Source organism: Lissotriton vulgaris, chromosome 9, assembly GCF_964263255.1.
Source record: "Lissotriton vulgaris chromosome 9, aLisVul1.2, whole genome shotgun sequence".
Classification (NCBI taxonomy): domain Eukaryota; kingdom Metazoa; phylum Chordata; class Amphibia; order Caudata; family Salamandridae; genus Lissotriton; species Lissotriton vulgaris.
Genome location: NC_141697.1, coordinates 681,679,311 through 681,701,852, shown reverse-complemented (window position 1 = coordinate 681,701,852; position 22,542 = coordinate 681,679,311). Strand labels below are relative to the sequence as shown.

The 22,542-nt window shown below is 42.4% G+C and overlaps 1 protein-coding gene across 1 annotated transcript in view; it reads right to left on the bottom strand.

The window, feature by feature from the left end:
- The window catches only part of LOC147692101 (putative G protein-coupled receptor 132), a 158,039-nt gene that overhangs the window by 69,351 nt on the left and 66,146 nt on the right, over positions 1-22,542 (bottom strand). Inside the window, exon 2 of the mRNA XM_086938404.1 lies at positions 12,504-12,597. Within this exon, the coding sequence (XP_086794530.1) occupies positions 12,504-12,568 (65 nt within the window). The 5' untranslated portion in view covers positions 12,569-12,597. The remainder of the gene's footprint in view (positions 1-12,503; positions 12,598-22,542) is intronic.

Below are 22,542 nucleotides of genomic sequence, written 5' to 3'. Positions count from 1 at the left end.
GGGCTTAATAATGTGATCAAAAGAATACGGGTGGCAACTTACCTCAGACGATATCGGATCAGTACAGCTCTGCTTCAAGAGACGCATTTGTGGGGAGACTGTATTAAGTACGTCCAGCGACGTTGGAGGGGCCAGTTTTTCATGATCTCCTATTCGGGGTTTCCGATGGGAGCGCTTATTTGGGTGTCCCCGGGAGTACCCTTCAAAGCCATACATGTTAGACAAGATCCAGAGGGGAGATATGTGATTGTGGTGGGGACGCTGGATGGCAGATGCATGTGCGTGGTGAATGTATACGCCCGAATAGTGATGATGGGGGTTTTTTGAGTCCGGTCTTGGGGCAGTTGGACCTAGATCCAGATACGTAATTGATAGTTGCAGGGGATTTTAACTGTGCCCTAATGGGGAGATATACAGGCACCCCCCTAAACCAGGGGCTAAACCTAAGGTGAGAGAGGCTATGGGTCAAATGCTTCAAAATTATCACTTACTGGATATATGGCGACACCGCTACCCTGGTCATCGGGTGTATTCATGCCACACACCTGCTGCCAATACTTATAGTAGACTAGACTATTTTTTTGTCCAAAAATCCACGGTCCATCAAATAGGGGAGACTCAGTATTTGGCCCGGTATTTATCCGATCACTCCCCCCCTATTGATAACATACTCTCTAGGCCGGCCAAGATCTAAGATACCGCTATGGAGGCTAAACGTTGAAGCCCTAGCTGACCCACTCTATAAAGACGCAAAAACTGGGGGCCTATTTTGTTGTCAACTAGGGCATGGCTAGCACAAGAGCATTCGAGTGGGATGCGATGAAGATGGTCTTGCGGGGGTTGGCATGTCAACAGAGGTGGGGGTGAAGAAAACGCGCGAGTGTGATCTGCGACAACAGGAAGAGTGTTTGGCAGCGCTGGAAAGAGAGCTCCCCACGGATAGGGAAGGGCCCGCTAAGTGGGCGGAACTGCGAGGCAGGTTAGGGGACATCTGGGGCTCATTGGGTAAGTTCAACGGAATGGCGAGTAGACGCCGTTGGTATACTGAGGGGGACAAAGCCGGGCACCTGCTGGCGCGCTTGATTAGACTGGAGGCGCAGCCCCACCCTATTTTAACCATCCAATCCAAACTGGGAGGTGTGGTTTACACTCAGCATGGGATTAACCAAGTGTTTGTGACCCATTTGCGCAAAATATATTCTGAGCCCCAGCCCCCCGTCGCGTGTTTGGCGGGTGTGGAACTGCCCTGCATTGACCCTGAGAGTCAGGAGTCCTTGGGGGCCCAGCTAAGGGGGGGGAAGTACAGGCAGCGATCACCCGTCTGCAGACGGCTAAATCCCCGGGGATGGATAGCCTAGTGGCCGAACTTTATAAAGAGTATGGGGGGTCTTGAGCTCCAAATTATTGGAAACCATGCCGGAAACCGACGAAAGCGGTATTCTCCCGTACTCCATGCGCGAGGCACTAATAGTGATGATTCCCAAACAAGGGAAGGACCCCCTGCTCCCCAATTTCAATGTGAAACGGGGATCTTAAAATCATTAGCCAAGTGTTGGTGAGCAGGCTCTACCCATACCTCCGTCAACTGGTACATGATGATCAGTCCGGTTTTATACCGGGCAAGAATACACCACGGAATATCCGCTGCCCGCGCATTTTATGCAATACTTAGATGGAAGCGCCCAGCAGTGCTCTCCAGCTTTCCTTGCTATCGAACAAGCATTCGAATCGATCCGGTGGGACTATTTGTGACAGGTGCTCCTGAAATTGGGTCTGGGGGAGGGATTTGTTAACTGAGTTAAACTACTATATGTGCGGCCGGTGGCGAGAGTTCGCACGGGTCAGTATGTATTGGACACACTGTCTATAGAGAGAGGGATGAGACAAGGGTGCCCATTCTCCCACCTGCTTTTCGCTGTGGCAATGGAGCCACAGGCCTGTTATCTTCTGCGTGCGCTCCAAGGTCAGGGAATCCGGGTGGGTGGTATAGAACACATTGTGTCTCTGTCTGCCGATGATGTCCTGATATACCTGCAGCGGCCGGCTTGGTCTTTACCGTCGCTAATGGAGGTGCTGACTCAATTTGCTGAAGCTTCTGGGCTATATATTAATAGAGCAAAATCGCAATTGTACACGATTGGGTCAGCTCCCGGACTTGGGACTTCCGTGGGTGACGGTTACGCTAGTTACCTGGGGTTCTCTCCAGAACTTAAAACCCTTAAACTCGACCTAAGGCGGTCGGAACGCCACTGGAGACGGAACTATTGCCCCTTGTTGCGCGCCAAATACAAATCACTCCTTGCTGAATATAAAAAAGCGATCCTGGCGGCTAAAACCGCCTATTTCTCTGAGAGAGTAGCTCTCGCGAATAACAAATCCCGTGAAATCTTCTCTCTGGTCTACAATCTTGCCACCTCTGATCGCTCCACCCCCAGTCCGGTTCCCTCACAGTCCCTCTGTTCTTCACTCAACGATTTTTTTATTGATAAGATTGTTAAGATCAAAGCCAACATTCCCACACTGCCACCACCCCGCCCCACCTGTCTTTCCATCTATCCTCCCTCCTCTTTTTCCTCCTTCCCTCCTCTCTCCACTGAACTATTTCTAAATCTACTGATCAAAATCAAGTCCGGTTCCCCCATGGATTGCGCGCCAGCACGCATTCTTAAAACCCTCTTCACCACTTGCTCTGGACCTCCTCTTGCTCTCCTTAACTCCTCTCTGGCTCTTGGATCTGTCCCCTCCTCTTTCAAATCTGCCATAGTCCTTCCGATTTTAAAAAAAACTGGCTTAGATCCCTCTCTTCCCTCCAATTTCCGTCCCATCTCTCTCCTTCCCTACCTTGGCAAGATCCTCGAGGCTCATGTCACTTCTTGCCTCTCCTCTTACATTGAGGAGAACAGCCTCCTTGCATCCCACCAGGCAGGATTTCGCCCGGGCCACTCCACGGAGATGGTGGTCCTCGCAGTCTTGGACGAGCTTAAGGGGAAGGCTGATTCCAATCTCCCCCAAGCTCTGGTCCTTCTCGACTTGTCTGCTGCGTTTGACACGGTCGACCATGCCATCCTTCTCGACCGTGTCAGCGCAGCGGGCATTCGGGGCGTGGCCTTTTCCTGGCTGGCGTCCTTCCTTCAGGATAGGTCCCAGGCAGTTCATCTTTCCGGTTTTTCCGCTCCTCCCCGTCCTGTCACTTGTGGAGTTCCCCAAGGCTCTTCTCTTTCCCCTCTCCTCTTCAATCTCTATATTCACCCCCTCATCACTTCTCTTCTTGAGCTGGGGGTCTCTGTGTGTAACTACGCAGATGACCTTCAGCTCGTTTTCGATCTTTCTTCCTCCCCTGACTCTCTTCCTAAGTTCTGTTCCACTTTAGTTTTCATTTCTGACTGGATGTGCGCTAACCAACTGAAGCTCAATCCAGATAAAACTGAACTTGTTCTCACCGGTGGCTCTTCCAACCCCTGGACTCCCGCACATTGGCCCCTCTCTTTTGGTCCCCCCCCTGTTCCCTCTTCTTCTGTCCGCACTCTTGGCATCAAAGTCAGTCATGACTTATCCATGCACAGTCAGATCAGCTCTGTTGTGTCCTCCTGCTTTCTTTCCCTCCGTTTAATCCGGAAAATCTCCCGCTTCTTCTCCTCTGATGCTCTCAAATCCATAGTCATGGCCCTCGTCATCTCTCGCCTTGACTATGGGAATGGCCTGTACGTGGGCATACCTGCTTACGAATCTCGCCGCCTACAGGCCATTCAAAACCAAGCTGCTCGTCTCATCCTTTCCCTCCCCAAATCCTCTCATATCACCCCGGCTCTTAAATCACTTCACTGGCTCCCTATCCGTCTCAGATCCTTTTTCAAACTGGCCTGTCTAGCTTTCTTGGCTCACTCTCGCTCCGCACCCCTGTTCATCAACACTCTTGTCTCTTCTCATGCCCCTGTCCGCACCCTCCGTTCTTCCTCTCTCTCTCTTCTTCACACCCCTCGTTTCCGCAAATCCAGAACCGGGGAACCCGATTCTCAGTCCTTGCCCCCCAGTTCTGGAATAGCCTTCCTCTCTCTATTCGCTCCATTCCCATCTACTCCCACTTTCGCAAAGCCCTTAAAACCTTCCTCTTCCTTCAGGCATTCCCCTCTTAATCTTCCCTGGGTCCCCTCTGCCGAGTTCTTGATCAGGTCCCCAGCGCCAGGAAGCCGCTCGGCCATCGCGCGCTTTATTAAATATTTTATTCATTCATTCATTCATTCATTCATTCATTCATATTGATAGGCAGGGATGAGACCACCTTTACCAACACAATATGGGGTGAATACTCCGGGCCTCCGGGGCAGTGTTGCCTTCTGGAACACACTCAAACTTTCTCTAATGGGGAAGATTGCCCTAATAAAGATGGTGGTCCTGCCTCAATGTCTATTCACGATGCAGGGTTCCTTCTGCGAACTGCCGCATCGGGTGTTTAAGGAGTTGGATGCACTAATTACTCTATTGCTGTGGAACGGTAAGCGGAGCCGGGTCAGCCTGGAGGTAATGAAACATCGGTGGGGCAGGGGAAGCTTGGAAATCCCAGATATGGAGCTCTATTACTTTGCCTCGCAACTCCAACACCCCATCGCCTGGCTGGATACAGACCCCTCCTGGGAGAGGTCCTTGATGGCCTTGATTTAATAAAGAAAGTTTTTTTTTTTAAAAGACTAAGGAAAGCGTTGGACTTCGGAGGTATTAAATTTACTCTTCCCACTCCAGTCTGTACAACAGTAGGGAAAGAGCAGGACTTTGGAGGAGTTGAATTTCGTATTCCCACTCTATTACGTACAACAGTAGGAAAAGCAGTGGACTCCGGAGGGGTAAGATTTACTATTTCCACTCCAGTCTGTGCTACAGTAGGGAAAGTGCTGGACTTCACGGGGGGCTAACTGTTACTAGTTCCACTACAGTGTGTGCAACAGTAGGAAAAGCGTTGAACTTCAGAGGGGAAATATTTGCTATTCCCACTTCAGTCTGTGAAACAGTAGGGAAAACTTTGGACTTCAGAGGAGTTAAATTTACTATTTCCAATCCAGTCTGTACAACAGTAGGGAAAGCGCTGGACTTCAGGGAGAGGCAATAGTAGGGAAAACTTTGGACTTCAGAGGAGTTAAATGTAATATTTCCACTCCAGTGTGTGCAACAGTAGGAAAAGCATTGGACTTCAGAGGGGTAAGATTCACTATTCTCACTCTAGTCTGTGCTACACTCGGGAATGTGTGGCACATTGGAACTGTAAAAAAATGTTTAAGCTGGAAGACTTTGCCGATTCAGGTCTCAAGGTAATGACACTGATTGGCTTTACCACGCATATGCCCTTACCACCTTTACCACGCATATACTCTTACCACCTTTACCACGCATATACCTTAAACATACATGCCTTTACAACATAATTTGTAAATTATTATATCAGTATTATAATTTGGTAAAGGTTATGCACGTTAACAGAGGTCACATTGTAACAAACATGTGGTAAAGGTTATGTGTGGTAACAGCTGCGTTGTAATGGCTGTTTACCGACAAGTTAACAGGGCTGGGGCAACTGTTTCTTAACTCTTTAGTGAATGTTTGTGTTTTTGCTTACTGGTGTGGTTTTGGGGATATCGCAGAAAAGTTTGTTTTTTACTGTTTGTTTCCTGTTCACCTTGAAGCACAGGAATCTTTGTCATTATCTTGTGCTTAACTCCTTCGCTGCGGCGGCTATTCCGCCGCAGCGCTAACGGTCGCGGGCGGGCGCGTAGCTCACCTGCGCTGGTGACAGAACCGTTCCGTCACGGCTCGCGGGTGAGCTGTGCTTGTGACGGAACGGTTCCGTCACGGCCCAGCCCGCTTAATGAAACCCGCCGCGCAGGCGTGAAATCAGCGCCGCGCAGGCGCGGCGGCCGGGCTGTGACGGAACCGTTCCGTCATGAGCACAGCCCACCCGAGGGGCGTGACGGAAGGGTTTCGTCAGTAGCGTCGAACGGGTAAATAGAAAGCAACGCTTTGAAGTGTAGTTGTGCGCAGGCTAAGGGACGGATATTTTGACAGTTACAGAAGGTTCCAAAAATGTTCATTTAAAGCATTTCATGACAGTCCTGCAAAAGCTAAATATTTGTCAAACATTGCTTCATAAATCTAGAAGGATATTAATACAGACGTTGTGTTTAATAATTGTTAGTAGCTTGTTGCTAATAATGCTCATAAATCACAAAAAACTTTCAGCTTTTTTCCCTATCTTTCTAAAACATAAACTGCAGAACGACAGGATGCAACGTGACAACTTAAAACACAATCATAGTTTCTTGCCAACATCCACGCGCCCGCAGTACACAGCTTAAAGAGAGAAATGGGCCATGAAAGTGTTAATCCAGCATCATGCGAGATTTACATCGTAACCGCATTTACTCACATTTCTTCTCTGTTTATAAAATGGCGGGTCACGCTACAGAACAAAGAACAAGCACACAGAAGGACTCCCTTATTAGAGATATGTAGAGTGCAACCTTTCAATCAGAACTAGAAATCGGGCTGTCTCTACGGTGCATTGCAAATAAGAACTTGAACACAGTTTCAAACAAATGTCGTTTTTTAAATCTTAATTCGCATTATTTCTGTAGTGTCTAAGGGCCAGATGCATCATTCATGCATTTTGATCTCGTAAACGTGCCGCTTCACCGAATCGGCCCGTTTGCGATTGCAAAAAATGCATTTCTGATGCAGTGAACCCCATTTTTTGAATCGGTAACCTGTTACTGAATCCCAAAATGAGTTTGCGATTCGCTATTTGGAAGGGGCGTGTTTAGGGTGTCCCTTCCAAATAGCGAATCCTAACGGTATGCATGAATGTTTTGTGACAATGAACACGGTCAAAAAACAGTCACATTTTACCACCTACTTCAAGTAGATGGAAACCCATTCGCACATAAAATGAAATGAATAAAATCCAGTATTTGTAAAGCGCAAACAATTACCCAAGGGTATCAAGGTGCTGAGTACCATCAGGGAAATTAAGCGAGCTATTGCCCGGAGTCACATGGTGCTGGGCAAACCTGCCGCTGGCAACGCAAATCAAACCTTGAGCCCCTGAGTTCCGGAGTCAGGCACCCTGGCCGCTGCGCCACACCTCTTCCCCTTTGTGAATGTTAGTAAAATCACTTTTTTAGGAGCAAGCAGTAGTCTGTTGACCACTGCCTGATCTTAATAAAATGAAAAGAAACTTTTCATTTTTTAAAAATTCATCGCGTTTTCCTTTAAGGAAAACGCCTGCATTTTTAAAAAAAAGTATTGCTTTATTTAAAAGCAGCAGGCTGCCATCCCTGTGATTTTTGCTATTCTTAGTGGGTCGCAAATTGCGACCTACCTCATCAATATTAATGAGGTAGGTCATTTGCAAATACCTAGGAATCGCTAACAGTGTTAAACACACTCTCATGCATTCCGATTTGTGATTTCCTAATTGCGAATCGCAAAGATTCGCAATTAGGAAAACGCAGCACGGGGCCTTCATACATCTGGCACTAAGTTCTGTAAATATAAGGTGTTTCTTTTAGCAGAGTTAGAGAGAATCAATTTACCGACTTCAGAAGGACAAAGGCTGGCATGGCCTTGGGGGTTCAAACATTTTAGTGGCTGTAGGTTAACTCTCTGCCTCATCTGTAACCTGAAAGGAACACATTGTGCCAAGATGTAACGAGGCAAAACATCGAAAAAGGACCAGCAGGAGTGTTGCTTTCAAGGCACCCTGGTGGTGCACATGTCGCATGCTCTTTCCAGCTGCAATTCGTCCATTGCACCAAAACATTAAAAAACATACCGCACTGTGAAGGGTGAATCCTTACAGGGTGAAACAAGCATCGGCAAAGCCAATAGCTCTCGCCAATGTGAGATCTATTGATTTTGCCAATGTTTCTTAGCCATGTTGCAACATGACAGAAAGTTAAGAAAAAAAGCTCTATTACACAGCTAACATTGACCGCTTCGTAGTGCTTTTTTTTGTTATTTTTGCTTTCAGCCATGCTGCACTGAAGCCATCGCTGTTGTACAATATGGCTAAAAACACATTGTCAAACCATATAGATCTCGCTTAGGCAAGACCAATTGGCTTTGCCAATGCTTACTACAAAGGGAGCTCACACTGCTTTCTTTTTATTTCGCAGTTAGTGGAATGGTGTTATTTCATTGCAACCTTTCCTCGTCCCGAATGCATATAGGAAAGTATAGAATTAGTATTCCTAACTCAACATCTACGTACATTGAAATTATATGTACCCCAAAGGTAGGTATATGTGGAGTTTAGTATAAAAAATCTAGACCTACTTTACTGTCGATATTTTATTTTCGATATTCTGTCCTCAATATTCTGTCCCATCAATATTATTGATTCGATATTCAGGGGTACACTATCCGTCCCTGGAAAGGGCTGTGCATTAGGCTGCTGGCTGTAGGTACTCATATTTTTGTATTTAACTGAATAAATGAGTGAGGTCAGAAGATGTGGGCTTTGTTCCTCACTCTCCACGTATCAGCAAATGTCTCTCGAGCTTCTGAAATTTTAGGCGGTGCAGGCACAGGTTGGTGATCGGAAGTATACCTCATCTGTTATTTGTGCATACACACAGCACTTCTTGGCTCCAAAACAGAACATCAATTTTTTACTGTACGGTTCTTTGCCTCAACAGAGCTGCTCCCCTGTGGCGCCCTTTAAAACCTGCATGGCCCATCACCAGAAGACCAACTACCGGGTGCACATATGCCAATTCAGGCAGGAGGCTTGCCTCTGCTTCAATATAAGTCAATGGGAAAAAACATTCCTAAGATTTTTTTCAAAATCTCCCACTTTTGAGTTTTAAAATGTAGGCACGTATGATGAAAGCGCTGCTGGGGTGAAGCAATTGCTGGCTTCAAACCTGGGTATGGATTATTCTCTCTGCTCCCTGGCAGCAGTTTATTTGAATCCTGCATTCAGGAATGCCGTTCTACACATGGAGTCCATATCAAGCATTATGAGAGAAAACAGCTTACTTTTTCATTAAAAAAATTGTGATGGAGAATTCATAGAGATGTTTGAGAGAGGAAGCTCAATCATGTAATGCGAATGCCACGATTGAACAGTTTTCCTTTGCCACAACACGACCCATAAAAGAAATCAATCAATTGGGGGAAAAGGTCTAGTAAGGTAAGTACTATTTGCTACTCTTCCAGCCTGTTGTAGTGGTGTTGGAGACCAGCATGTCACACAGAGTGTCCAACTGCACAGTACTGGTGCCTGCAGTTGTTGGCTGAGATGCGATATAGAATTCTCTTTGCTCTTCAGGAGGTTGAGATGAGCAAATAAACAGAAGGGTTGGGGCATAGGAAGTCTTCTGCTGGAAGGCTTTCATCCTCCTTTTTGGATTTTCTCTGAACGCTCATAGGGTGGGACATATAACTTTCAAAGCAAAATTGGATGACATAGCGTGGGAATTTGGTGGTGGTCCGTGGACAGCTGTACCCCAAAGTGTTAGGGTAACATTATTTAAATAACCTTGGTAGTGCCTCTTTCCCTGAGAAAGATCTTTAAATCTAGAAGCGTAAGGTGGAAACTCTACACTAAGAACTGGCTTTCAGGATTGCAACTAACCAAACATTCCCCCGATAGGTCTCATAGGAATGCCAGAGCTGCAGCGGCTTGAAGCACTTTGGCCTGTTTGAAGTGCTTACTGGCTGTAATGAGCTTATGGGGCTTTAAGAGTGGGCTGAACCATGGGTCCCTTCTATCTTGTTGGATGTCCTTGTTGAGGGTGTTAAAAGAATATGTTATTTGGGTGTTGTTGGGAGGCTACTGTAACTGTTTACAAAGTGCTCAGTAAATGCTAACCTGCATATTAGCAAGGACTTTAACCTTTTTAGAAATTTCCGTAAAGCTCATCCACTACATTGGAACCTGCCACTGTTGGATGGCTGCCTCAGACTGTCAGTCCTACTGGTACTCACCTTAATTGTTACAAACTTGGAACTGACACCTTGCCTCTACCTATTGTAGTCTTCACCACTAAAATGTTGAATCTTTTTCTCCCAGCTTGGGAAAGGCTTGCCAGGCACACCTCTCAATACCCACTAGTGTTTTTCAGTGATTCAAGGTCACACTGTTTGCTGTTTTCTAACCAGTTGCATCAGTTCCTTTTTACTGAATAATTTACTAGATGCATTGTTTTTAATATGAGTGTTTTTGATCATTCATAAGTCTAGATCCACCGATCAAATGATTTGCATGGTTTTTGCTGCATAATATTTATCTTCTTACATCAGCTTTGTTTGGCCCACAAAGTTCTTTATATCTTTTGACTATATTGCTTTTATAAATTGTGAAATTGTGCCTTCTCCCTGAAGTACAGCTTTGCTGCCCAAGCCACCTTTGAAAGACGAGTCAAGGATACCTTACAAGTAAGCTGGTTTCCCGGCACTTATTACATATGCATTTTTTTGTGATTTCTCTGGTCAATATTCCTACATTTATTCCCTTGTAGAAAAGCTGGTTTTTTTGTTCTAACTTCACCACCAATTTCTTCATCTGTGTCATGATTTTGTAGCTACTAAAACATTTTACAAATCATACATTTTGTATCTGTTATTTTTGTGGTTGAGTCTAAAGGAAAATATTGAGCAACATCACTGTATGGACACACCCTTCTCATCAGAGCACCCAGACACTTGTCTCTTACTGATGAAAGCTCCTCTGTACCCATTAGCCAGACTTGCCTTTGGTTCAAGCAATACGACTACCTTACTCCAGTATCAAGAGATATTCATAGGCTGCCTAGGGAGGAAAGAATAAGGTTGAAGCCTACTAGCCTCAAGTACAAGGGTGACATTCATAAACACCATCATTTGACTACTCTGCTCTAAACATATCTACAGATACAATTAATAAAGCAAAGAAGTTCTGAAAACTGGGATCAAATATATTCAAATTCCACTCAGCTGTGAAAAAGTATGTTCCCTGTGCTCACAGATGTGAACTCACTCCCAGAAGATCTGAGATGACAGGAACACATGTTTTCTTCTTTTGAAATAACCCACAGCACTTTTATTCAGTGCTCGCCACTACATTTAAATGATTTGCCACCTCCTCAACAGGTGAAGGACAAATTACTGCCCAGTTATATATATATATATACCCTACCTTCCATTATTTCTCTATTCACCGCTTCACCCTTTCTCTAAACCATTCTCTATTTTGGGTTTTTTTGGACTTTCTTGTGGTTTTTATGTTATAATGTTTTTGATGATCCCTACTTCATATCCTAAAGCTCTGGAGTAAGAGTGGCACTATATAAAAATCATAAATAAAAGCATTAATAAAGGAATGTGTTTGCAGCACATACATATGTTACAGATTAATTTACCCTGGCCATGCAGAAGTGATACCAGAATTTCGCCAACGCTGTGGCTCGTAGTGTCCATTGATTTTGCTATTAGGTTGAAACACTAGACAAAGGATGCTAAAAATCCTACATATGCTACCTTTTTTAAAAAAAAGAGCAGAATTATTGTCATTATTGTTACATTTATTTTTATTTGAGTGTATTATTCATCATCTATGACAGAGGGACAGATGTACGAAGCTATTTAGTAATTCCTAACAGGCCAAATCGCTAATTCGCCCCCCAAAGAAATGCTAAATCGCCTTTTGGCAGGTACACATGCCATCTGGAAATTGAAAAAGGCAAATTCTACCAAGTAGAAATTGCATTTTGCGACACCCAAATCGTAAATCTCAAATAGGGATTTGCTATTTGTGATTTTCTATCCACATGTATAAAGCATTTCCTAAATGCAAATTGGGCATTTAGAGAAAAATGTTATTACCATAGACTCAAAGTCGATGGTAACCAGGTGCAATTTCAAAAAAGCACTCCAAAATGCTTTTCAAAAGTGCAATAAAGCGTGCATATGCCCCAAAGGCATGTGTACGCTTTCCATGTGCACCACTTTTTTCGGGGTGCAACAAGGGAGGCCTCAGGCTGAAAATCACCCTTGCTTCAACATTTCCTAATTTACAATTTCTATTAGAAAATCACAAATTAGGAAATGTAAAACCATTTGTTCCTAGTGGCCTTTACTTAAATAGCGATTTCCTAATAGCGATTCCTAATCTGTAGGAAACGCTATTAGGGAATCTATTTTTGTACATGCCATTTTGCATTTCCTAAATAGCAATTTCTAAGGAGTCGCTATTTAGGAAATGCAAAATAAGTATTTCGTACATCTCCCCCTAAGTTTGCAATCACTGAATTTTTTCATTATCTTATCAGAAAAATATTTCTTTGCCGCTCTTCTTTGTGACACCAAAAAACAACCGAGGTAGTCAACCAAGCAACAAAACAGCATTTAAGTTATTACAACAGTTCCAAGATAACCGAGTGCCTTCTATACAGGGAGATACATACATTTGTTCTAATATAAGACAATAATTGATCAATTACTCATTACACTGTAGTTTCAATGGATTCCAGCCTTACCTTTTGCCCACCCATATCTTTCTGCCTGCACTGTCTGCAGCAGTAGAATCACTGCACCATCTCATAAGAAGGGCTTGCTCAGGTTGCGGCACAGCTGGAAACACAAAGGACAAATGTAAGCAAAATACTGCATCATTTACGAGGAGAGGTGTTACATTTATATTCCGTCTATCATGATATTACTTTTGCTCCCGCTGTTGTACCATGATATTGTGGTTGAAAAATTGAAGTGAATATACATACAGACCCTAATATCGACTGCCATAATTTTGTTTTGCCAGAGTTAATATTAGTACATTTACAATAACCTTGACAGTTTTTTAGCTCTCAATCTCATGGCAGTCATTCATCTGCATGTAGAACTTTTGGCGGCGACATTGTGACATACTACCAAGGTGTCTATTCGTTCGCTTCAGCTTTATGCAATCTTAATACACCACAAATGCAGTTGCAGCCCAGAACTAGCTAACAGGAACATGTGCACATTTATAAGACAGTCCATGTCTCACTAGAAAAGAAAGGATTACACCCCCCCTCGAAAAAGATATGAAAGTTAATGTCTATGTGTTGCATTTTATTAATGGAATATCTTAGGATGAATGTCCTGTTTTATGTATTTTGTTATGTTGCTTTAACTGCATGCGCATTGTATATTTTCATGTCTTCCATGTTCTTACTGGAATGCTAATGATGTATGGTTCCACTAGGATGGGTCAGTTGCTCCTGGACATCATCCCAGGCGGATGCCTTATTGCCGTGCTGAAAATAAATCTTCCAATTTTCTACTTGGACTTAAGCTATTCTTAATACTGTGCCACACTGCCTGTTCAACATTTGTGTCAATTATCCTACAGAATGGAAAAGTCACAGATATGAGAAGTGTTCCTGGAAGTCTGTCTGTTCAAATCACAATGTAAGTTCAGTTTGATCTTTTCATGATTGATTAATAGGCCAAGTATATCTTCAACCTATTGGCAGGGTCAAGAATAAAGGTAAGGCATTGAGGCACCAAACAGTTCTAAAATTCTGTTTTTTGATATGTGTGATTGGGATGGTGGTAGAGTGGGTTGGTGTGTGTTCAGAGCTGTGCAGCTCCTGGAGTCTGTGGCCAAAATAGAGTCAACTGTGATGGAACCTGCACCTGGAAACTTCTGCTGTCTTTAAAGACCTTACTGTCATGAACTTTAGATATTCAAAGAAGACTTGTTTTCTGAGAACCGTGCTACCTTGACCCTTACTGTCTCTGATCCTCTACTCCCTTAAGTCACCACCCTGCCTGAGAGCCTCTGCTGGCCTTTGTGAACTCTTAGCTTGTGAACCTCCCCTTTCTGCATGCCATCACACCCATTGGACCCTTGCTGATCTGTAGGGCTGAACCGTCTGGCAAAGAGGCCTCACTGTCTGGTAACCCCTACTGCCTGTGGAGCCTACTGTTCAAGGTCTTGGAATCTCTGGTGTCTGAGTTACATGCCTGTCACTGTCTAGGTACTTCTGCTCCCTGAGCTAGCCCACTACTTCAACTGTCCAAGAGACTTCATTTTCCCTGCCTAAGAAATGTTATGGCAAGACAGGTGGCTTGTAGTATGCATACATCTTTTATACCCCACTTCAGAGCAGCAGAATGTTTAAAAGTAGAACTCAAAACAACATCATAAATAAACAGGACACTCAAGTCCATATCGGTCCCTCAAGGTTCTATGTTCCTCCTCTTTTGTTTGCTGCTTTTGAGCAGATAAGTATTACTTAGGAGATACTTGCAATTTGGTATTAATTGAATATATCTTTTAAATTGTTTAGACTTGTAAGGTTTATAGGTTCTTTGATTGTATGTTATTGTATTGGTTTGTATAATACATGTGTTAAAACCCAATTAATATGTTGGAGATTTGTAAATATTAATTTGTGTTTTTTAAGTATGTTCTGCCTTTCTGGTTTTGATGATGCTTTTTGATAGTGAACAGTATTTTGGTTAAAGCGTACAGCATTAAGCCTCTGATTTACAAAAAAATATGATAAATTCCCATTTTGGTGAACTGCGCTGCGCATGGAGCATTCAGTCAACTTTAATTGAGGCATCTCTTCAGTTGTTGAGGCCGCGTGGTGGGAAGCGCATCTTATCTCGGTTCCCTCTACCCATTAGTCTTCGGATGTGCAGCCATATGGTATCAGGCCGGGGCATCGCGTAGGATCAATCGGCTTGATTTATCCAAGCGAGAGGATTGCGAGTGAGGTGCGCTTGCACTTCCCCTCACTCCTGACAGTCTTCGGATGTGCAGCCATATGGTATCAGGCCGGGGCATCGCATAGGACCAATCGGCTTGATTTATCCAAGCGAGAGGATTGCGAGTGAAGAGTGCTTGCGCTTCCCCTCACTCCTGACAGTTGCCTATCAACGGTTTGCGCCGATCTAACAGCAGTGTGAAGAGCGCATTTTGAAGATGGTTACCCTTGAGGCAAGATAGGATTGGAAAGAATATATATAGTTTAATGGTAAAAAGGTTAATTTTGGGCAGAACATTAATTGACGACTGGAAACAGTCTAGCTTTGTTACATGCCACCATAATAAAACAGTAATTGTTTGAAATCTGTCAGATTATATTCAGGTAACTGAGTGAATATGTCAGAGGTAGAGATTGAGCCATCTCAGGAGGAAATTATTAGGTAAAAAGTGACACAGGAACTGGAGCATGCAGTAGGAGATTTGATTAAAGAGGCTCTAAAGAGTAGAAAAAAGAGCCAAGATAAGTAAGAGTATTTCTCCATTTCTGATGGAGAAGAGGAGACTGTATTGGGCCCATGAGGTAAATGTGTGCACAGAAGAAATCACTCTACAGGTGAGAGAAGAGTCCCAAGTGGCTTAAAGAGATCTTTTGTCCAAAAAGACAAGCATGATGGGCAGTTTAACACAGCAATGGAAGGGGACAAGCTGGATGAGCTTGATCAAGAGCATAGACATCAAAGTTTTAACTAATATGTGCTAGACTTGGATTAGAAAAATGATCGAGATGATGACTGTGATGATGGCGTAAGAAAAAGAAAAATAATAGATCTAGGATTTTAGACCCTCTGGGCAAAGATTCATTGATGTAAGGGAGATTAAGCATCCCAGGAGCAAAGAGCGGTGGCCTCAGGACCATGTTGTGTAATATTTTAAAATGTGACTGTATAAGCCGGCAGAGAAGGAGTAAAGAAATGTACTAAGGACAGAGTGTTCACTCCCCATATCAATGAAAAAGTGACTTTGACCCCCATGTTGACCCTGAATTTTTAACTTATTTACTTGAGTTAGGCAAGGACTCAGGGGAAATCATTGAAATCTTGCCAAGCCAATGTTCTGGACATCCTTGATCCAGAGGCGAGAATGTTTGATCAGGTTGAAGAAGACTACATGAAGGGAACAAATGTTAATACACATTTTCTGCATGGCTGGTGCCAAAGGGCAATTTGCTTCACTAGAAATACTATTGCTGGTCTATTGGCCAAGAGGTGAAAGACCATTCTGAGGAGGATAAATCCGAATTTTGCAGATTTTAGTATCTAATATTCCTCAGATGATGCAAAAGTCTCCTGTTCGGAGATGGAATGGTAAAAAATATCGGGAAGGAAGCCCAGGCCTTCACAAGTCTGGACAAAGCACAGTCATGAATTAGAAGAGTGTTCTCAGGGAACAGTTTTTATGGAAAGGCTTGGCGGAGAGGCCAACCTCCCAGCTGAGGATTTTACAAGCCCCATTATTCCGGAGTACAAAGTGCTGGCTATCAAGAAGGCAGTTATTACAGACAACCTACTGGTTTCCATTCCAAGAAAGGTAGAGGACCTAGAAATAGATCGTCTTGAGCCAGAGGTCAAGGCTCAACATCAAATCAAGGTGAGTATGAGGATGAATATTGATTCTACGCACAGATGGATTGGAGGAAGGTTGAAACTATTCAGTGACCATTGATAAAAGTTAACAAAGGACCCATGCCATGAGTTATTTCTGTGGCACAAGGTTATTTTATTGCACTGAAGAAGGAGCTCATTCAGGTGAAAGAGCCAAGAGAGATGTATTTTCAAAAGGAGTTAGAGGAAGTGGTATCGCAAACAGGGCATCAGATATTAGAAAATAATTCAATAGTTGAAGTGAATGACAACATGAGAGGTTTTGTGAGTGCTGTATTTCTTTTGGAAAATAAAGATAAGGGGTGGAGACCTGTCATACATTTAAGGATGTTGAATCAGCTTGTCACTTGCAATCATTTCAAGATGGAGGCAATCCATATTTTTAGAGATATTGTCATGTATTTCCTATATAACCTACAGAGGATCAGCGCATTTGGATAACATAAAATTTGGGACTTGTGGCAGACTGATTCTGTGCACCCCCACCAGATACGTTAGCCTGTCTGTATCAGCTAGCACACAGTGTAACTATAATCTCCACTTACCAAGGAGAGAAAAGATTCTAGCAACCTCAGAGCATGACAACCGTGATCCCTCAGGATTGTGGAAACAATGTACTACTTTTAGCTCAATCACTCATGCTCACTTAGTTTATCCCAGAGAGATAAACAGAATAAACAGACTGGGCATTTTCAATAAGGATTTATTGAAAGTTGTTATTCTAGTGTAGAATAGATGAGCTGCAACAAGCATTAGACATTAGGAGTGATATAGGACTAGAAGCACTACGAAAGTAAAGGGATGGTAAAGCTCCACCATCTTACTAAAATCTTGAATACATTCATGTATATAAAACACATGATAAAAGAAATGTACTCCTAGGATGCCTCTCTAACTAGATGTACCTAAATGTACCTAGCATTTGTGTAGGTGTTATGCAAGAATCCCTCTAGGATCTAGTCAACCCCATTACCTGAGAATGAGAGAATATGGGACCCCGTCCTGGTCTCGAGTTGGCACCCAGAGAGGGATGATAGACCACTGCGAGCTGGTGGGTCTGCATGCAGGAACCTTAGCGTCTCTGGTCAGTTTGTCAGCCGGGAAGTCTCGGTCTCCTCTGTCCTTCTTAGCAAATTGTGATGTATATATACCCATAGGTCTCCCCAGGGGTCCTACCTTGCTGTGTTACTGTGTCGGCCTATAGGATGATGTTGGGCCTGAACTTTATACAGAGACATTAAACAGGAGATGTTAGTCCTGCTGTTAGCCCTGCTGTGCTTCCAAGAAGCCTCATGGATAATGTATGAGATTCGAACTAGGGAAAAACCTGCATTCTGAATGCAGTGTTGTATCTAGGTAAAAGGTCATTCCCTAAGAACCGTTATGTATGTAATGTAGGGAAGAATATAGGTAAAAGGTTGCAATGTTACCTGCACCTACATGGGGTACCTATATGGAATATAACAATAAGTTGCTAGAATGGGATTGGTTGAAGAAGTTAGATCTCAAGGACACTTTTTTTACAATCCCGAAATATCCGGAGAGTAAAAAACGATTGCAATATAGACAATATAGATGGAAAGGTCAGCTGTCCAGTTTCAATATTTACCATTCAGCCTCTCATCAGGCCCATGGTGTTTCAAAAAGGTGTTTGGTATAAGACTAATCTTATATCTGCCCGATTTTATTTACAATGAACTAAAGCAAGCAAGAGTTGAAGGACCATCTGACGTGTTGGTAAAAGGTCGTTTGGAGTCTCTCTGCTACATAGTCAATGCAGAGAAATCAATATTTACTCTAGGTCAGACCATGGAGTTTTTAAGTTTTGTGGTCAACACATTCAAGAGCCAACTGCAGTTACCAAAAAGAAAGATAAAGGAAATAAGGGAAAAGAAAAGAAAAGTTTTGAGGAAAGGGGTACAATTTTACAAGATTTGGCACACGTGTTAGGACTTCTTTCATCATCAGTTAAGGTGACATTTCTGGGTCCTTTAAATTACAGAGCTCAGCCAATGTTAAAGATAGCTGCCTTGGCACAAGCGTTATTGTATTGGAAGAGTGTGATACTGTCTATGGAAGCAAAGGCGTTAATTTGGGGGAAGGAGAATTTGAAGCATGGAATGGGCATGCAATTTTGGGGGTTTGACCAGATTTTGTACTGAAAACATTATTTTTAAATGACATTTATTATTACAATTTTAATTGATAAAATAATTATTTCATAATTAATTTCTATATACATATATGTCTATATATATATATGTATAATATATATATATATATATATATATAAATGTGTGTGTGTGTGTGTGTATATATATATATATTCCCTGGAAAAAACGAAGGTTACAGGGATGTTAAAGTAAGGTTCAAATTTCACACGTACAAAACCATAGAAATTCAGCAGTTCTAGTTACCTGAGCTAACTATAGCTTACGCCGTTGCAATGCACCGCTTATGATCTCACATATTACATCACTCATGACATGGTCAGTGACATCACTGATGACATCACTGATAATATCTAAAATGACATCACTGATGACATCCGACAGAAACACTCACACACACATATATATGTATACGAGTCTGTGTATATATATATATATAGATATAATAGATATATGCAAATCCAAGTTCCGGTAGTACACCAGTCACGTTCACGAGTGGGTCGGGGTAGGGCTCCCGGTCACCCATCCATTACAGCATTTTCCATTCTCTCGAACAGACGTACCCGGCTCTCAGAAGGTTGCTGTGCACGCAATTTTATTCAGCAGCAGGAAAACAACGCGTTTCGCTTTACAGCTTGATCACGTTTACAAATTGTTGCCAAACAAATTGTCCTTTTACTCTTTTTTCAGTAACAAAAAGAGACAACGGACCAACACCCATATATGTGAAAATAAATATAAAGTGTGTGGCGGACATATTGAGATGGTCAAATGTGCTTCACATAATTAAATTTGTACATATGAATAGTGAGTTAAGTAACATCTTTGTAACAATATATGTAACGTCAAGTTGGGGTGCTCAACAAAAAGCAATAATTACATCTCTTACATAATTGAGTGATTTTCGTAACGATTTGTTACTTAAAACCAGCTTAGCCCAAGTGGGCACAATTAATATCCGCATAGTGAGAGGATTGTTAAACACACAAGCGTTGATAGTGCACGGATTGACCAAGTCCTTGAATTGTTAAATCGTTTTTAAGTCCTAGCCCAAGTGGGCAAATTCACAATGTGGCATGTACCCTTGATGATTAAAATTGGAGTTCTGCTGATTATACCAAATCATAACAGGGAACAACAGATATGTACATGTTGTGGATTGTCTCATTCCGTACAAATCGATTAAATATATCGAATACATGTAGTTTTAGCCACATTATGAACAAAAGGTCAATCCAGTCCTTATGGGCAGTAGGTGCCCATAATTTGTTGAGTTTCAAATTTAGACCACCAACCATCAATGCCCCAGTGGGCAACTCACTGTCCATTAGATCTGAGATGTAATTCAGTCATTGAAAACCATGTGTTTTTTTCTTATTTCATTTATGTTGACCTCAAAGTTCCATAGCCACATCTATTCATCCAGTGCCTGTGAGAAATGAATACATAAAATCAAATGATGTACCTTGATTCTAGTTGGCGCAGGGCAAGTTTCCTGTTACCTCCTCTTATTCCCAGATTTACATTGTCAATGACTACCATTTTTAGTAAGTTTTCATTTTGGTAGTGTTGATCGTAAAAGTGACGAGCTACAGGATATTGCACATTATGATTTTTGATAGCTCTTAAATGCTGTAAGACTCTTTCTTTTGCTTTCAGCGTAGTGCTGCCGACATACCACTTATCACAAGGACATATCAGTACATATACACTGTACATGGTAAGGCAGGAAAGTGATTTCTTGATCTTAAACACTCTTTTTGAAGTCGGAATTATAAGTTCTTTACAGTTGCTACTGTTCCGACATGCCTTACAAGATCCACAACATTTAAAACCAGGAATATCTTTTGGGTCATTCTTACTTGCTACACTGTTGGGGCTCAAGTCATACCCTTCTTGCCCTGCCCCAACTAGAATCAAGGTACATCATTGATTTTGAATGTATGACGCCGAATGGTTTGAACATTAATGAGGAACTGACGGTACACTTGACATGAAGATGTAATTGATTTTTCTGAAATATAGTAGTAATCTGCAGTTAGATCTATATGGTCCTTTCTTTTAAAACGGTTTTATGTATTCATTTCTCACAGGCACTGGATGAATAGATGTGGCTATGGAACTTTGAGGTCAACATAAATGAAATAAGAAAAAACACATGGTTTTCAATGACTGAATTACATCTCAGATCTAATGGACAGTGAGTTTGCCCACTAGGGCATTGATGGTTGGTGGTCTAAATTTGAAACTCAACAAATTATGGGCACCTACTGCCCATAAGGACTGGATTGACCTTTTGTTCATAATGTGGCTAAAACAACATGTATTCGATATATTTAATCGATTTGTACGGAATGAGACAATCCACAACATGTACATATCTGTTGTTCCCTGTTACGATTTGGTATAATCACCAGAACTCCAATTTTAATCATCAAGGGTACATGCCACATTGTGAATTTGCCCACTTGGGCTAGGACTTAAAAACGATTTAACAATTCAAGGAATTGGTCAATCCGTGCACTATCAACGCTTGTGTGTTTAACAATCCTCTCACTATGCGGATATTAATTGTGCCCACTTGGGCTAAACTGGTTTTAAGTAACAAATCGTTACGAAAATCACTCAATTATGTACGAGATGTAATTATTGCTTTTTGTTGAGCACCCCCAACTTGACGTTACATATATTGTTACAAAGATGTTACTTAACTCACTATTCATATGTACAAATTTAATTATGTGAAGCACATTTGACCATCTCAATATGTCCGCCACACACTTTATATTTATTTTCACATATATGGGTGTTGGTCCGTTGTCTCTTTTTGTTACTGAAAAAAGAGTAAAAGGACAATTTGTTTGGCAACAATTTGTAAACGTGATCAAGCTGTAAAGCGAAACGCGTTGTTTTCCTGCTGCTGAATAAAATTGCGTGCACAGCAACCTTCTGAGAGTCGGGTACGTCTGTTTGAGAGAATGGAAAATGCTGTAATATATATATATATATATATATATATATTTATATATATATACATCCTGTGAACAAGCCTTATGTGAAGGTGAAACGCGTTCTGTCTAAAATAAAGACGCTGTAATTACCACGAAAACAAGTGAGTGCGTTCTTAATCTTTCCAAATGATCTTTGGGAAATTGTGGACTATATATCTATACTACTATTATAAAGAGAGAACACAATCCTTTTGGCAAGGTAAACTCGGGAACCACAGCGCCAATCCACACACCCAATACATTGTTGTAATCCTCAGGGTGTGCAGATGAACATAGGCTATAGAATTTTTTTTTAAAACGTACATTTACAAATATCACTTAAAAAAAAGTAGTGCCCTGAAAGTAGCGCCGGCCGCGACGCTGATGGCCACGACGTAGCGCTGGCCGCAACGTACGTGATGACGAGGAGGAGCGGCGGTGAAGTGAGGAGCTCGGGGAGGAGTGGCGGCTCAGGTAAGGCTCTGGGACACGGGACGGGAGGGAGCCGGTGCGGAGGTTGGCCCAGAACAACTGCGGTAAGGCTCAGGGTCTGGGGGCAGCATTTCAGGCTTGCGTGCACTCCCGCCCTGGCTCCCGCCCGCCACAACATTGTCCGGGACACAGACAATATATATATATATATATATATATATATATATATATATATATATATATATATATATATATATATATATATATAAATAAATATATATATATATATATATATATATATATATATATATATATATATATATATATATTACCTACTGGCGGTCGCCAGTAGGTATATATAGTTAGGACGGTTTCCCATAGGAAATCCCCAACATTCTATTGGGAATAACTTTGGCCCTGGTTGATGAATCTTCACAAATTTCTCAAAGAAGATGGCTCGCTCCGCTCCGCTCCTTCCCTGAAAGTTTGGGGGGGATTCGTCAAGTGGGGGCTGAGAAAAAAGGGGGGTCCCAAAACGCATTTCCCCATGTTAATTTCCATAG